General features: G+C 34.2%; 1 protein-coding gene across 2 annotated transcripts in view; it reads right to left on the bottom strand.

Moving 5' to 3' along the window:
* Positions 1–2,496: 2,496 nt before the first annotated feature.
* The window catches only part of LOC115879637 (innexin inx7), a 57,098-nt gene continuing 41,018 nt past the window's right edge, over positions 2,497–18,576 (bottom strand). Inside the window, exons 2-7 of one of the 2 annotated variants that reach the window (XM_030896534.1) lie at positions 17,945–18,200; positions 17,011–17,194; positions 16,843–16,948; positions 13,520–13,748; positions 3,367–3,530; positions 2,497–3,202 (exon numbers count right to left, since the gene is read on the bottom strand). In XM_030896534.1, the coding sequence (XP_030752394.1) occupies positions 2,905–3,202; positions 3,367–3,530; positions 13,520–13,748; positions 16,843–16,948; positions 17,011–17,194; positions 17,945–18,200 (1,237 nt within the window). In that variant the 3' untranslated portion in view covers positions 2,497–2,904. The remainder of the gene's footprint in view (positions 3,203–3,366; positions 3,531–13,519; positions 13,749–16,842; positions 16,949–17,010; positions 17,195–17,944; positions 18,201–18,576) is intronic. The other variant, XM_030896541.1, reaches the window with a different exon arrangement.

Raw genomic sequence — 18,576 nt, 5'->3', positions numbered from 1 at the left:
AAGTCTAAAGGTGCGTATTCACTTGCAACAAAACACTCCGAACGAACCAAACGCGCCGCGCGCGCTGTAACAAGTTTGTGTAGTCAGTACGCTGCGCTGCGCCGAACCGAACCGAACGCACCAAACATTTTCCGAAGCTTGTCGGTAAACGGGATTTGCTCAAAAGAATTTATTCGTTGCCTGGTGTTCAGTGGATACGGCAGTTTTGAACGTTCGTTGTGTTTGTTTTGTTTTTAAACTGTACCTAGCTATGGAGTGGAACAGAGAAAAGTGTTTAAAGTTAGTTGATGAGTTTGAAAGGCAGTCTATTTTATTAAATTAATAATTAATTAAATTTTTCATATGCATATAATCTAGGTCACTAAGTAAGGCCATATTTTGACGGCGCGAAAAGAGGCGTATTGCCCATATTTTTCGCACTTTCCTTTTTTTCTCTTTTTTGTTACCCGCTAATGCCTCTATAATTAAAAAAAGCACCAGCGGCTATGGTAATATCAGATGCATCCCTGTCGACAAACACACTAACACTGATTACTGGTGGGAATGCAGCGAACACCGCAAACGGCGGAACGCTCCGCGCAAAATGTTTTGTTGCAGGTCGTTCAGAGCGCGCCCGGAAAACGTTTTGTTGCAGATTGTTTGGAGTGCGCGGCGCGTCTGGTTCGTTCGGAGTGTTTTGTTGCAAGCGAATACCCACCTTAACATATCACACACAAAATCGTTATGGTTGAATCGTTATCACGTTTGCGACTTCGTTCAACATGGGAGCCAATATTTGAACAATACAAAATTTGCATGCGATTTCCTACGTTTTCAACGACGATGGTATAGGACAGTCGAAGAAATTTCTCAGACCATACGACTGAGAAAAATCAAAGATTTTTCCTGATTTAAGGAAGAATAATCTTCGGATTGTCACGGGGTTTTGAACAGGACACTATCTCCCCAATGAACACCTCAGTAAGTTGAAGCTAAAAAACAACTGCGAATGCAGATTCTGTGGCGAAAATGGGAAAAACCCAGAACACCTCATCACTGAGTGTGCCAAGACGACAAACATTCGTGCCATAACCTTTGGTACAACTGATATCAGAAATCGATAATGGAGAAATAACCTCTCTAAAACCGTCTCAGATACTTACGGCTTTAGTCAAAGTTCTGAGAGTGCATGATGAGTTATAACTCAAGAAAGGGGGACGCAGTCGATCTGTAAGGTCGCGATGATTAACTTCTATCCTCTTATACAATCTACAATAACCAAAGGTTATTTAACTACAATAAGAGAAAATATAAAAAAATAAAAAATAAGAAAACATAAAAAATAAAAGAAAAAATATTTTTAAGGGGGTTTAAACAAAAGTTAAAACTTCATTTTACGTTTTACTGAAAGGTATTAAATCGGGCCTAAATTAGTTCTTCTGTATTTGTTGGTATCTCAGTACCAGACGTTCATTATCTGTTTCTTCTTCGGCTGGTGGTTTATTGCGTAAGTTACTACAACCGCAGATTCCGCAGAACGGGTAGGATAGGATAAAGGGAGATTTACGAGCAAGTTTGCTAGTCGGCAACCCACTCGCACAAGACTTTTTCACAGTTGGGTTCCTTATTAAGCAGTAAAGATACGAAAGGAGTGAATTACGGTGGAACCCATGCAAGGGGTTCCAAAGAAACTCAATACAAAAAATATTTTTTACGTAAAATTTTAAAAAAATTGTATGGATGTTTCATATACTGAGTAAGGAAGTTTTTACAAGGTGTTCCAATAATCATAACTTAATTGAACAAAACTTACCCTTTTTTTTTGTTTTGAGTCCCCCCATTCTTCCGATTAGATAATAAAAAAATTGGCGCCGGGAGGCACGTATAGCCGCCCATACTAAAATATGTTAATAAAAAGTTGGCAGGCAGTTCTTTTAAACAATATTTCATATTTTTTTATCTCAAAAACTGCGACTTTGACTGATTTTGATGTTATTACAAATTTTGTTTCAAATATTATTCCTAATCTTAAATTGAACTGTAATTTTAGAGTTACGATTTTTTCAAATTTTTAACCCCCTCCTATACCCCCTTACCAACCCCCCACCCCCACCAAAAACTAATGGCCAGATTCTCGGGTGCCACAGTATTTTTGTGCCAAATTTGGTTAAAATCGGTTCAGTGGTTTTTGATTTATCGTGTTAAAGACAGACGGACAGACAGACACCATGAAAATATTTTGTATTTAGGTCATTTATGACCCAAATTACTCATTTTGAGTGAAATTAAAAAAAAAAATTTGCCGATCTTAATAGCCTAAAATAAACAAGTAACATGTCAAAATAAACAAGCAACATGTCAAAATAAACAAGCAACATGTCAAAAATGTTTATTTTTGTTTGCAATAAAATGTAAACTTTGTAGTCAAAGATATTTCAGTTTAAATATCTTTGTTTGTAGTAGTCTGTAATCATCTCAGAACTTACGTTGGGAAAAACAATAATACATAAAATTTGGTAAAATAATTGCAGCTCCATTTTTTAATAAAATGTTGTTGAACTTGACAAATTTTACTATTTCTTTGAAAATTCTACAATATCATTCAGTATGAATTCATGTAAAAAATATATTATTCCATTATGTAGTGATTTCAGACACAATCCATCGAAATAGTATCAGTTAAAAATTAATGTTTAATAAAATATCATAATAATGCAATATTATGATTTATCATCATAATACAATATGATCGAAAAAAAAAACGGTATCAGCGATGGCTATGAAATGAAGATCGCTGTCATTTTTTATATGTAAAATTAAATGGGAATGTCATCCATCGTCATTTCCAAGCAAACTGGACACTGTTTTTTTTTCGATCAATCGGTATAACAAACTATATCACAACAAAGCTTAAAAATCTAATAATCAGTCTACTTTATACTCGTTGGGTACAGCCTTTGGTTCATCACTTGACTTGTTCAAAAGGGAATTATTTAACTCTTCATCTGTCCTTTCTAAATCTTCAGCCAGCCCGATGATCATCTCTCTGAACACTAAACCGTCCAGGTTTTTGGACAGGTACCTCAGGAACAACCAATCAGTGTAGCTGCAATATCTGGATACTGTAAGGACGTCCCAGGGATTAACTCTTCCAGGTCCTGTAGTAGCGTAAACCAATCTGTTGAACGACCTGCTTTTGGCGTGTAGCAAGACTGTTATAAACCTGTTGACACAAAGAATATGGTTTTATTAAATCTTAATTTATTACCTTTGAATAGGGATTTTCACATAACTCGTGTCTTAAATGTAGACAATTGACAATTATATGGACGAGGAAGAAGCAGAAGAACTCTCTGATTATTATTACTGTTTATATCTTCGATTTACCTCCATATTAGTCCTGCAGCACTGCAAATCAACAAGAATATATACCAGAACCAAAGAAAAGTGTAGATTTTGTCGTTGACCACGTTGAGTGCCATCACACACATAGCATCATGCCATTGGATCGATCCTGAAGGACCATATTTATGGAAAGTGCACTTAGTCACCTAGAAATGCAATAATCATTTAACCAATCACAATAATAAAAAGTGTTGATATATTCATAGTTGCTTACTTATAACGTGTTTTTTTTAACATAATAGCTGAAAAAATAATCCAAATGTAGTATATAGCCAGCATAGCATAATAAATAGCCAAATAGTAGTTTAGGTATATAGGGTCTTTCACAAAACATGTGCCATCTCTGGTGGACAGATTCCTCAAGAAAAAATAAGACTTATTTTTTATATCAACGATTCTGCTTTGTTTCGTAGGTACAGATTGTTAAGGTGCGTACTCACTAGAGCATTTTGCTCCGAACGAACCAAACGAGCCGAGCGCGCAGAGCCGAATTCGGCAAGTAAATACCTGTTCGCGAGCAAAATTTCACCGAACCGAGCGCGCCAAACATTTTCGCCGGCTTGTTGGTACATGCATTTTGCTCAAAGGGGATGCGTTGTTCAGTGGGTACGGAGGTTCGTTGCGTTCATGGTGTTCGTCCTATTCGGAGCATTCGCGGCTAAGCATTTTCATTGTTTTGATTTTTCTTTGCTCAAACGAAATGGAGTGGAATAGAGATAAATGCCTTCAGAATAGACATTTATGAACAATATCCAGTGCTTTGGAGAGAATTCAAAGGATGGATTATACTATAATAAAGTTAAGAAGTTTGATGCGTGGAGGTAGATAGATGAGATCATGAGATGTGCTTCTGGAGAAGCAAAGAAAAAATTTAAAGTCTTCGAAGAAAGAAGGCGAAAGGAAAAAAATCTATAGGAACGGGAAAAGGTACATTTACACAATGATGAATACTATCCATATCTCTCAGTAGCCTTCCATTTTGACGGCGCAAAAACAAATTTCTTGCCCATAATTTTCTTGATGTCTTCTTCTTTTCCCTATTGGTAATGTTTTGTATAACGAAAAAAGCACCAGTAGCGATAATAGCATCTTCCGGGTCCATTAACATACTCGATGCAGAACGGTGACCTAGATATTCAAAGCGCGAATAAAAATTAAATACAACTGAACGGTGGGAACACAGCGAACGCAACAAGCACTCTGAACATCGCGATATTTTCCTTATTGAGTTCGTTCGTGCGCGCTCGGCTCGCTTGGTTCGTTCGGATCAAAATGATCTAGTGAGTACGCATCTTTAAATTCTTATTTTTTTTCAATTTATTATAATTTTGAGTTATTTTATATAAATAATAAATAATTCCTTCCTTGACAATATGAAAAAAAAATCCTATAACTGTTTTTCATAAATCTTACTTGAGGAAATATTAACTTAAATATAAATAGTATACAGGGTGTTCCTTAATGATATGTTAATATTAATTAAGGGGGCAATTCTTGAACCTATTCTAAGAAAAAAAAACTTTATATGAATGTATGTTCTAAACATCTTAATTTCTGAGATACAGAGGGTGGTAAAATTTTCTAAAAAAATGTATTTTCATAATAACTCTAATTTTATTACAGATATCTTTATGAAACTTGATACACACAGTCTTCTATGCATCAAAATATTTTTTTGATGTACAAAGAATTTTATTTATTTCAACCAGTGCCCTCCATACGGGTTTTACATTGAATATATTTTTGGAGAAAAAAGTGGTACACCACTGACTTCTCTTAAAATAAAAATTATTTTCAAAACCTCTGTTCATTCCTAAACATTTTTTATCTTTTGATATTTTTCATCCGAAGTATAGTTTTCGCTTAAAAAATTAAAGTCAGGTTACTTCAGGGCCAAATCACTGAAAATCAGATGCGGTGACTGTTGAATTGATGCGGTGACTATTGAAATAATGTCTGCATAGGCGGGAAGGAAATTAAGAAACAAAACAATTTTTTTTGTATATCAAAATAAGCATTTTGATGCATTTAAGACGTGTATCAAATATAACACTATTACATAAATATTTTGAAAAAAAAATTAGAAAATTTTACCACCCTGTATCTGAAAAGATAAGATGTTTAGGGCATATATTCATATAAAGTTTATGAAATATGAACGAACTGTATAGAACAGATGAATTTAAAAATGGAATGCTAATGTTTAAGGGGGTAAGAGATGGACCATATTATAGATACTATTTTAAAATGAGAATCTTATAGCAAATCCACGGTTTGGAAACAAATATGACGCATCAAACAATATTTAGAAACAGCGTTTAAAAAAACAGAACTTTAGTATAAAAGTTAATTTCGATAGCCCTGTATTTGAATAAAAATCATTTTAAATTGTGTAGTACTAGGTACTGTCCGAATATATCATAAAAATATTATATTAAAATTTTTAAAAAGAAAACCTGATAGGGAGATCCTAGGAAACACTGGATTACCCTGTATAAGAAAGTTTATTGCAAAGAAAATAAGTAAAAATTCTCTTAAACAAAGCAAAAAATGATATTCAATACACCGTGTAGATATGTTAATAACATATAATATTAAACAGAGCGCCACACGTGGCCACACCATGTACAGGGTGTCCCATTTTTTAATTATGAGTACCTATAGATTCAAAGATGCGGTTTTCACTTCACTGTACTTTTTTATGAAACTATAATAGAGAGTTTAGAGTTTTTTTTCTTTTTTTTTAATACAGGGCGAATTTCAAAATGTTGCTGTTTCCGACCCCCTTCTTACCTCAGTTATCTTATAACTTATCGAAAAGGTGAAAACTGAGATAGAATTTTTCACGTAGTAGGATAAATAAGGTAAGAAATGCATTATTTAACTTTTTAAAATAGGCGGCCGGTTGAAATTAGGTAATCAAAACAATCAAACATGTAATTTATTCGTTAAAATTTGGTTATTGGCTATTCCGCGCCCGTTTGTCTAGAATTAGTGTAAATGTGCTTCAAAAATATCAATAACTCTGATACTCTGATTGATATAGGGGTGTTAGCTAAAAGCTGCAAAAGTTCATTTTCGATGCAATTTATTAAAAAAACAGGACGGAAAGCAAAATTCTCTTGTAAAACTAAATAAAATGAAATAATATACTCTTTTAAGCTAGGTTGATTTATGTTAAAAAGCTAAATAGTGCATTTTTACCTTATTTATATATATTATATATATATTTTTAGAAAGGTCACAATAAGATAAATTAGAATAAAAAATAATTAACATGGTGTCCCAATTGAAACAAAGATAAGTTTGAGTCATATTTCGAAAATGTCAGCTCTTAGCGAAAAACTAGTTACTCCACTGGATTCTACGTGAAAAACTCTACGGAACTCAATTTTCACCTTATCCATAAGTTATAGGATAATCGAGATACGAGGGGAGTCGAAAAATACAAAATTATCAAATTCGCCCTGTATTTCAAGAACTAAGAGGGTTAGGACAAATCTGTGTGTAGCATCTTTAGTTTTATAAAAAAAATTTAACGCAGGGGTTTAAAAATCGCTGTGAATTTTTGTATCTCTGCCCGTAAACGGGAAACCACATAAAACAAACGAAAATGAGACACCCTGTACTGTGCAACTTATTTGTAATCTATTGTTACTTAAGGTCACAGCTTCAAGGATCACATTTCAAAAATATTTACGTTTCCTAATCATCATCTTGTTTCTGATAAAAATATTCCTCGAGTTAGCAGAAACAAGATTCACGACTATGCATATCAATTCGTCGAAATACTCCAATCACCTGGAGATAAGCTTACTACTTAATCACAACCATCAGTATGCGATCAGCTGTTAATTTTATCCAGTATTTATTTGAACAAATATAGAAATGAGATTTTTTTTACGTAGAACGAACGATGTACAAGGTGCAAGTGTGATTGTTTATGACCTTTCTAGAAATTACTTAACATTGCACGTTTTCAACACAATATTTGTTTTTAGTGAAATAATGACATAATACAATAAATTTACTTAGAATTTATCAAAAAATGATTTTTATTTTAAAGAAGATACCAAAACAATCGATATGCTACATCATCATAATGATTATTATCATAATATGCAGTTTTATTCAATTATTCAAGATCTAATTATCGACAGATTTCATGTACCTACAATGTCCGATACTTATCTTCATCTATTTAGGAGATAAAAAGTAACCTTATCGAACGGGAGCTTTGAACACCCACAGAAGAAAAATTCCACTCCTCCAACTCTCAGTGGATAACGCACAACTTTGAGAAACTCACGACTTCGCTGTATAGTGTTGATCAATAAAATGTATTGGAAGAGAGAAGCGTTTGCTCAGCTGGTAGAAGACCATACCATAACGTGGTATAGTGATGCTTCCAAAACCAAAGAAGGAGCTGGGATAAGAGTATTTGGGACGAAAACTAAATACTCCGTACCAATAAGCACCTACCTTCAGGCAGAAATCTACGCTATCGAAAGATACGTACAACTTATCTTTGATGGGAACTATCGGAAACAAGAAATAGCCATCTTATCCGATAGTCAATCAGCATAAAAAGCGATCAACACAGTAACCATCAGTTCAAAGTTGGTCAAAGAATGCCTAGAGAAGCTGAAAAAATTGAACAAAGATAATGAAGTTTTTAGTCTGAGTGCTAAGTCACCAAAGGATAGAAGGCAATGAAAAAGCTAACGATCTAGCTAACTGGACCAGAACCATTCCGCTTCCCAAGTAAAAACCAACTTAAAGCAGACCTCAAGAACCTGGAAGATTCCATTCGTAACCTGGAATGGAAATGTTATAATGGTCTAAGAAGATACTCGAAGAAATTTCTCAGAACTTGCGACCGAGAAAAATCAAATATTTTCGTTGATTTGAGTAAGAACAACTGCAACCTAACCATTCGTGTCATGAAGTTTGGTACGACTGATATCGGAGATGGAGAATTAACCTCTGTAAAACCGCCTCAGATACTGGCTTTTGTCAAAGCCCTGAAAAGCCCTGAGAGTGTATGGTGAGTTGTATAACTCAAGAAAGGGAGATACAATAGATTTGTAAGGTCGTGGTGATTAAAGGTCTGTTCCCAGAAGAATCCCTGACTAGTCAGCGCGTTTCTTATTGGTTAAAATGCGTAGAAACCTGATTGTTAGTCAGGTTTCTACGCATTTCAACCAATAAGAAACGCGCTGACTAGTCATGGATTCTTCTGGGAACAGACCTTAAACCGCCCCCCCTCACATACATTATACATTCTACAACCTTATCGAATTATGGTCTCACTACAGGACAGTAGGTAAAGTATGTAAGTCAGGGAGGATTTCGTGGACATCGAAAAAATTACACAAAATATAATTTACTGTGAATTATAACGCCAGATACCAACTGTACCTGTCATGTATCCTTTCGTTGGACAGACTACAAATTTCCAGTTGTTTGATTCAACAACATGGTGCATTTACAAAAAAATTGCTATTTTATTTTTTAGATTTTCTTCTAGTCGCGAAATACCCAGAAGTCTTATTTATTTGAAGAAATGAACCCCGCCACACAAAAGCACAGGAGTTCTTCTGTGACAAAAGTATAGATATTATTTATAGAGACTACTATTTCAGGGTTGCCACCCGTGCCGATTTTGTCGGGACAGTGCCGATTGGTGCCGATTTTGATCCAAAATTCCCGCGTTCAGCGTTAAAAATAAAGCGTTTAATGGAAATTAGGGCCCTTGTAGGGCCTTCTTTTTATGCTTGCACATACTAAGTATGTTATATTTTAAAGTGTTTTGGTGTATTGTGGTGAATCAGTGTTTTATTTTGCCAAAAAATGTTCATTTAAAAATAATGAAATAAACTAATAAAGTACAACAGNTCCGCGCCCGTTTGTCTAGAATTAGTGTAAATGTGCTTCAAAAATATCAATAACTCTGATACTCTGATTGATATAGGGGTGTTAGCTAAAAGCTGCAAAAGTTCATTTTCGATGCAATTTATTAAAAAAACAGGACGGAAAGCAAAATTCTCTTGTAAAACTAAATAAAATGAAATAATAATACTCTTTTAAGCTAGGTTGATTTATGTTAAAAAGCTAAATAGTGCATTTTTACCTTATTTATATATATTATATATATATTTTTAGAAAGGTCACAATAAGATAAATTAGAATAAAAAATAATTAACATGGTGTCCCATTTGAAAAAAAGATAAGTTTGAGTCATATTTCGAAAATGTCAGCTCTTAGCGAAAAACTAGTTACGCTACTGGATTCTACGTGAAAAACTCTACGGAACTCAATTTTCACCTTATCCATAAGTTATAGGATAATCGAGATACGAGGAGAGTCGAAAAATACAAAATTATCAAATTCGCCCTGTATTTCAAGAACTAAGAGGGCTAGGACAAATCTGTGTGTAGCATCTTTAGTTTTATAAAAAAATTTAACGCAGGGGTTTAAAAATCGCTGTGAATTTTTGTATCTCTGCCCGTAAACGGGAAACCACATAAAACAAACGAAAATGAGACACCCTGTACTGTGCAACTTATTTGTAATCTATTGTTACTTAAGGTCACAGCTTCAAGGATCACATTTCAAAAATATTTACGTTTCCTAATCATCATCTTGTTTCTGATAAAAATATTCCTCGAGTTAGCAGAAACAAGATTCACGACTATGCATATCAATTCGTCGAAATACTCCAATCACCTGGAGATAAGCTTACTACTTATAATCACAACCATCAGTATGCGATCAGCTGTTAATTTTATCCAGTATTTATTTGAACAAATATAGAAATGAGATTTTTTTTACGTAGAACGAACGATGTACAAGGTGCAAGTGTGATTGTTTATGACCTTTCTAGAAATTACTTAACATTGCACGTTTTCAACACAATATTTGTTTTTAGGGAAATAATGACATAATACAATAAATTTACTTAGAATTTATCAAAAAATGATTTTTATTTTAAAGAAGATACCAAAACAATCGATATGCTACATCATCATAATGATTATTATCATTATATGCAGTTTTATTCAATTATTCAAGGTCTAATTATCGACAGATTTCATGTACCTACAATGTCCGATACTTATCTTCATCTATTTAGGAGATAAAAAGTAACCTTATCGAACGGGAGCTTTGAACACCCACAGAAGAAAAATTCCACTCCTCCAACTCTCAGTGGATGACGCACAACTTTGAGAAACTCACGACTTCGCTGTATAGTGTTGATCAATAAAATGTATTGGAAGAGAGAAGCGTTTGCTCAGCAGGTAGAAGACTATACCATAACGTGGTATAGTGATGCTTCCAAAACCAAAGAAGGAGCAGGGATAAGAGTATTTGGGACGAAAACTAAATACTCCGTACCAATAGGCACCTACCTTCAGGCAGAAATCTACGCTATCGAAAGATACGTACAACTTATCTTTGATGGGAACTATCGGAAACAAGAAATAGCCATCTTATCCGATAGTCAAGCAGCATAAAAAGCGATCAACACAGTAACCATCAGTTCAAAGTTGGTCAAAGAATGCCTAGAGAAGCTGAAAAAATTGAACAAAGATAATGAAGTTTTTAGTCTGAGTGCTAATTCACCAAAGGATAGAAGGCAATGAAAAAGCTAACGATCTAGCTAATTGGATCAGAACCATTCCGCTTCCCAAGTAAAAACCAACTTAAAGCAGACCTCAAGAACCTGGAAGACTCCATTCGTAACCTGGAATGGAAATGTTATAATGGTCTAAGAAGATACTCGAAGAAATTTCTCAAAACTTGCGACCGAGAAAAATCAAATATTTTCGTTGATTTGAGTAAGAACAACTGCAACCTAACCATTCGTGTCATGAAGTTTCGTACGACTGATATCGGAGATGGAGAATTAACCTCTGTAAAACCGCCTCAGATACTGGCTTTTGTCAAAGCCCTGAAAAGCCCTGAGAGTGTATGGTGAGTTGTATAACTCAAGAAAGGGAGATACAATAGATTTGTAAGGTCGTGGTGATTAAAGGTCTGTTCCCAGAAGAATCCCTGACTAGTCAGCACGTTTCTTATTGGTTAAAATGCGTAGAAACCTGATTGTTAGTCAGGTTTCTACGCATTTCAACCAATAAGAAACGCGCTGACTAGTCATGGATACTTCTGGGAACAGACCTTAAACCGCCCCCCCTCACATACATTATACATTCTACAACCTTATCGAATTATGGTCTCACTACAGGACAGTAGGTAAAGTATGTAAGTCAGGGAGGATTTCGTGGACATCGAAAAAATTACACAAAATATAATTTACTGTGAATTATAACGCCAGATACCAACTGTACCTGTCATGTATCCTTTCGTTGGACAGACTACAAATTTCCAGTTGTTTGATTCAACAACATGGTGCATTTACAAAAAAAATGCTATTTTATTTTTTAGATTTTCTTCTAGTCGCGAAATACACAGAAGTCTTATTTATTTGAAGAAATGAACACCGCCACAAAAGCACAGGAGTTCTTCTGTGACAAAAGTATAGATATTATTTATAGAGACTACTATTTCAGGGTTGCCAGCCGTGCCGATTTTGTCGGGACAGTGCCGATTGGTGCCGATTTTGATCCAAAAATCCCGCGTCCGTCCCCACGCAAAGCCCTAATGTCCCGATTTTTATTTGTTTAATAACCACAATTTTATTAAACAATAAAATTGTACATTTTATTATTAAAAATACATGTTATTAATTAATACATGTTATACAATAATTAAAATACATGTTTATTAATTTCTTGAATTTCTTGATATTTTTGGAATTAAAAAAAGTATATATTGATACTCTGTTTAATGGATATTTGATAATAAAAACTTGCGTAAAGGAAATTTGCCAAAAAGGATATAAAAATTATACATAAAAAATAAAGTATTTTTAAAACTAGAGTAAATTATATATGTCTTCATTGTTTAAGGTTGTTATTTATATATTTTCACATTTTCACGTATGATGTTGAAGTGGACAGACGCTAGAAATAGATGTTCAGTTAAGCTCATCATTTAATTTTAATATATCGCATATATAAGAATTTTTGGATTTTATTAAAAATGATAAGGCGCTTATTATTACAGTAACAAAACAAATAAAAAATATTCACTACAGTTGGTTTTCACTAACCATCAGTTTTCTTCATCTGCTGATGATGCTAAGCTGGTTAACGAAACGCGCGTTCAGCGTTAAAAATAAAGCGTTTAATGGAAATTAGGGCCCTTGTAGGGCCTTCTTTTTATGCTTGCACATACTAAGTATGTTATATTTTAAAGTGTTTTGGTGTATTGTGGTGAATCAGTGTTTTATTTTGCCAAAAAATGTTCATTTAAAAATAATGAAATAAACTAATAAAGCCAATTATACAGATTATACAGCTGAAACTTTTGATTTTGTTTAGGTTTTGTTCTAGTTGTTTTAGATTTAATTGATTGTTTACTAATTTTGTTTTCAACTTTTAATTTTTCATTTTTATATAATTATTTATAAATTTCGAATAGTTTTTTAAGTTAACGCAAAAAGGCATAAAATATTGTTACAAAATCCGATGGGCACATAAAATTTTACATTTAAGAAAAAAGGTTGCACCATGCTATCCCGATTTTTTAAATACAAAAGGTGGCAACCTTGTATTATTTATATCGTCTCCAAGATACACAATACATAATTTTAATTATTTAAATATTGTTTTTATCATATTATGACGCTGCAAGTATGTAATTTAACAAACTACTAAAGTTAACCGCCGTAATTTGAATAGCGAGCCATTAAGTAAAATCTAATTCTCAACAATAACCCATAAAAATAAATAACATTTGAATACTAATTAGCATTTCTGCGGTTTTTATCACCACAAAATATTCACTTAACGATTTTTCTTAACTAAATATGGTAATTAAAACAACACAACATGTATAATCGATGGTTATGTAATGAATTCAGGTTTTTAAACTTTATAACAGGACTTTGGTATATTACCTGTTATTTGAATATATTAACTTTTTAATATTAATAAAAAATATACATTTTTTATGTTATAAAATCAATATATACAAGTATATCATTGTAAAACTATAAAAATATACATACCTTCGGAAAAACTTCGTCTAATGGATCGACACTGGATTCCAAACCTACCCTGATGACGTCAGCACCAAGACTGAGGAAATCTCCATTCAGGAACTTGTTCGTGATATAGATTTGTAAAAGGACATTTCCGAAGTTCAAAAACTCGCACAGGATGAGATTCATAGACCAATGACCGCTGATATACACTCTTTCTAGGAAAGCCTTCTTTATAATGTTGATTTTTTCATCTCTGAAAAATTAACAACAGCAGATGTTGATTACCTCCTGGAATCCCCCCCGGCTTAGTTATATCTCAATGAGGTATAACTAAGCGCCTGATGAAGAAATAATCAGACAATTAGGCAATAAGACAGTAATTACTTCATTAAAATACTTGAAAACGCTTAATACTCAGTACTTATTATAAATTCTACAAAATACTTATAATAAAAAATTCGAGTGTACTCATATAACCGCGCCTTCGACAGAATAAAAAATTTTTCAGACGCTGCAGATACATTATTCACAGATCAGTATTCATAATTCCCCATCATATTCAAATTCAAGCACATCATATTGTATTTTATGTGGACTACCTAAAATTGACAAAACAACATATACCTCTACGACCGCTACAGACAGCTCTAGAAATATTCCTACAATATGAACTCAAGTATGTACTTAATCCCATCAGCCTACAATTCTAGGGCAAGACATCATCATTCATAAATAATTTTAAACTATTGCTGGAGATAATCAGCGACACAGAGCTATTATTGGGTTTGTAGTGGAATCCTTTCCAAAGACAGGAAAGCTGTCAAAAGTGTAGAGGGTCTACTAAGAGGTTAACCATTTACAGTTCCTTTAAAAATGGAAAAAATAACAACACATTAGCCTGTAAATATGTGATTCCTTGTGCTAGAAAATAATAAGCCATTGGCGAAGTTTTTTGAAAAGGCAATTTGAAAAGCATACAACTGGTGAATACAATCTAGAGATCAAGAAGTAGAACCTAATAAGTTTTTGCTCAGTTTTGATGTGTAAAGCGAATATGAACGTACCTATACAACGGAATCATTAAGCATTAAGAAAGGACAAAGGACAGCTTTAGAGACTAGAAATGAATCAATGATTCACTTATTTGAGGTTTTTCTCATAGCTATAACGTCCAAATCATTGATGAGTTTCTTCACACAAAAGAGGTTGAACCAATGGATTCATCGTATATAGTCGCTTATGTCTACATGTGATTTAATTCCCAGGCACGTCAAACCTCCACCAATACATTAACGCTATAATTACAATTATTTAACGACGTATTTTTATTTTGAACTAAAATTTTAGAGTTTATCGATGGCCCAGGTGCAATACCCAGTATCTGCAAGTTTTGGACAATTTTTTTTAGAAAAACGAGACACAATTTTAGCACCATCCGGTCTATAACAAACCTGCCCACACCATAATTTCAACCAAAGAACATTGGTAAAAGAGGGCATAATTATGATGGTTCCTAATATAATAGACAGGGTAATTTGGCAAACAACATCTGCATTTTGAAAGAACCCTTTATCGCAAGAAATAATGAATAAAAGAAATGAGCTCTTATAAAATTACTGGATAAAAAAATGGATATCTGAGAGATTAATGCATTCCTTAAGAAAAATGACAGACAGAGATCTTAATCCGAGCAAGAGGACCATAACGAAACTACGTTGCTGTGTGCCAATCCTTCACTATAAAGGAATCAATGATAAAAACTAGAAGGAAATTAAAAAATAAGTTAAACCAAGAAAAAAAAGGGTATTTAACTCTGGGTATTTAAGTAAGATGTGTACTTATGGGGAAGAAACTCAATCATTTCAAATCTAGAATGCCACTTTATCTAAAGAAGAAAACATTCGACTAATGTGAACTACCAGTGATGACTATGCATGCGAAACCTGGACATTTCAAACGGACATTATAAGGAAACTGCAGGTCGCACAACGCTCAGTGGAACGGAATATGCTGGGAATAACCAAGAGAAACTGTAAAAGAATAGAGTGAATATGACAAAAGACCCAGGTAATAGATATCAACTTCAGAATCAAATTCCTCAAGTGGCAATAGGCAGGACACCAGGCAAGAAGGACGGAAAACAGATGGACCACAAAAATTACAGCATAGTACCCACGAGGAATTAAGAAACCTAGAAGAAGACCGAACCTGAGATGGGACCATGATATTAGGAAATTAGCAGCGATAACTTGAGTCCGCATAGCCAACAAAAGACAACAATGGGCCCAACTATTTTTAGAATTAGAATTTAGAATGAGTGGGAGGGGGGTTAATCACTTCGACCTTACAGATCCATTGTGTCCCCCTTTCTTGAATCATAACTCATCATACAGTCCCAGGGCTTTGACAAAAGCCAGTATCTGGGACGGTTTTATAGAGGGTAGTTCTCCATCTCCAATATCAGTCGTACCAAAATTCATGGCACGAATGGTTGTCGTCTCGGCGCACTCAGTGATGAGGTGTACTGGTGTTTCCCCATCTTCCCCACAGAATCTACATTCGCCGTTTCTTCTTAGTTTCAATCTACTGAGGTGTTCATTGAGGAGACAGTGTCCTGTTAAAACCCCGTGACAATCCGAAGATTGTTCTTACTCAGACCCAGGAAGATCTGTGATTTTTCTTGATCATAAGCCCTCAGAAACTTCTTCGAGTGTCTTAGACCATTGCAAGATTTCCATTCCAGGTTGTGGATGGAATCTTCCAAGTTCTTGAGTTCCGCCTTTAGTTGGTTACCACTTGGAAAGCAGAACGGTTCTGGTCCAGTTAGTGGAGTGTTCGCTCCTTTCCTAGCTAGATTATTTGCTTTTTCATTGCCTTCTATCCCTTGGTGAGCAGGCACCCAGTGTAGGAGGACTTTGTTTTCTTTGCCTAATTTATTCAGCTTCTCTATGCATTCTTTGACCAATTTCGAATTGATTGATACTGAGTTGATCGCCTTTAACGCTGCTTGACTATCAGATAAGATGGCTATTTCTTGTTTCCGATAGTTCCTATCTAAGATAAGTTGTACGCATCTCTCGATAGCGTAGATTTCTGCCTGTAGGATACTAGGGTAAGTGCCCATTGGTTCGGAGTAATTAGCTCTCGGCCCAAACACTCCGATCCCTGTTCCCGTATTGGTTTTGGAAGCATCAGTATAATACGGGAACAGGGATCGCAGTGTTTGGTTGGGCCCAACTATAAAGAGGGTATCTAAATATGTGTGGAAGGCCATAATTAGAAATGGTTGAATAAGCTGAGAATAATGATGATGATGATTTTAGTAAGAATGTATATATTATACTTACTTTTCTTGTTTGGATGGTATTGTTTGGTTTTGAACTTTCACATTTTTCTCCTGCAAAGAGAATGCTGCCAACTGTAAACCATCAACCAGATACTTAATCCTGCCACCTAGAGAAACACTACTCCATAATTTACACAAAGAACTGTTTAAAATCCTTATAAACTATTACCTTCTAGTTTTTTCCACAGCATGTGGGTCAGATAAAACATTAGAGCTTGGCCAAAGAGTACAAAAGGCACCCATTGGTAGTAAGCATGATGTTTGACCTCGTCTGTGGAGTTAATACCATAAGATCCGACACCGGGATGGGGTAAATTTCCCATATCCAACAATTTGGCATTGAGGTCTTTAATCTGAAAAATAATTTAATAACAATTAATTCTTATGATATCTTCCAACTTCCAACTTCCAACTTTTTTTATTTTAATATGGGAGTGTTGTAGTTTGGTTATATATTTTTTTGGCAGCTTTAATTATTGTACATTGATGCTTGTTATCTCCAGGACCTCCCACAGTTTAACAAAAGCAAGTTATCTATCAAAATATATGGGACCACCAGCTTAAAGATAATTGAAACAAAAAGGGGTCCAAATATTTTGAAGCATCTACAACCAGTTAAAACTTGTTTTAGCACGTGGATTGGGGCAGATTTATTTTATTGTAACAATTACTGAATAATTGAACTTATTATTAACAAGCTGGTCCCTTTTATTCCATTTGGGCTATTATACTCTAGACTAAATTACATATAGTGTATTATTTATAAAAGCAAATTATCCTAGTATCTCTATAAACTAATCAGAATTGTGATTATTTCTGTGATCTGATTTCTGTATACTAGTTCTTTTAAAAATGGTTATTTGAGATATTATACAATTTTGAAATAAATGATCTACTTGGAATAATTAAGCTCATGTATAGTACATTCCTCAGTCTGACGCACCAATGAGTAAACATTCTGAGTAACCAGAGTAAACATTCTGAAGCAGACCTTTTTTAATATCATTTATTTCAGCACTAAGAGATAATGTTCTGACATTCCTATTTTGGTTGCTCCAGAATGCTTTCACTGAGAACTTGAAGTCTCTGAGATAGTTGCTTACCAAAGTAAAAGTACTGGTGAAAAAACAGTAAGTGTTCATCACATTTTCTGGCACTCCAGCATCGGCTATACAATGGATATGTTCCCCGATGTACTGCTTGGAACACACCAGAATAGTGGATGCTATCAGGATCAGAAAGGTTACCCTGTAATGCAGCTTGAAGACCCAATTATCGATGTAGTACCTTCTGGAGGTGATCTTTTTTATGAATGGAGTAACTCCTTCAAAAGTTTTCAGCATGTTGCCTGACGGAGGACTGAAAAACAATTGATCAAATAAAGTGTCTAAGTCTAAATTATTTTGTCTTAGGTAACCTACATAGATAAAAGAAACAAGTTTAGATTGGAAAGTGCCCATAAGGACAAAGTAAATACTATTTGGCGCTATTCTTGCAACGGTCGCGACCCAAAGCTTTTGAAAATTTCGGAGCGGTTCAGCTTTTTCCGGAATTATATCGCCAAATATTATTTATTCAAATTTATTATTATTTTCTTTTAATTTTATAAATAAAATACAGTGTGTTGCATACAAGAAACTTTATTTTATATAAGAACATGTATGAAATACCAGAGAGAAACTAATAACTAAAGTGAGAGGGCTTGTGGAATAGGGCATTTCGTAGACAAGTTTAT

The sequence above is a fragment of the Sitophilus oryzae genome, unplaced genomic scaffold, assembly GCF_002938485.1.
Source record: "Sitophilus oryzae breed Bouriz unplaced genomic scaffold, Soryzae_2.0 scaffold_1067_pilon_pilon, whole genome shotgun sequence".
In the NCBI taxonomy this organism is placed as follows: domain Eukaryota; kingdom Metazoa; phylum Arthropoda; class Insecta; order Coleoptera; family Curculionidae; genus Sitophilus; species Sitophilus oryzae.
The sequence above is the reverse complement of the archived record's forward strand: the minus strand, read 5'-3'. Positions and strand labels throughout refer to the sequence as shown.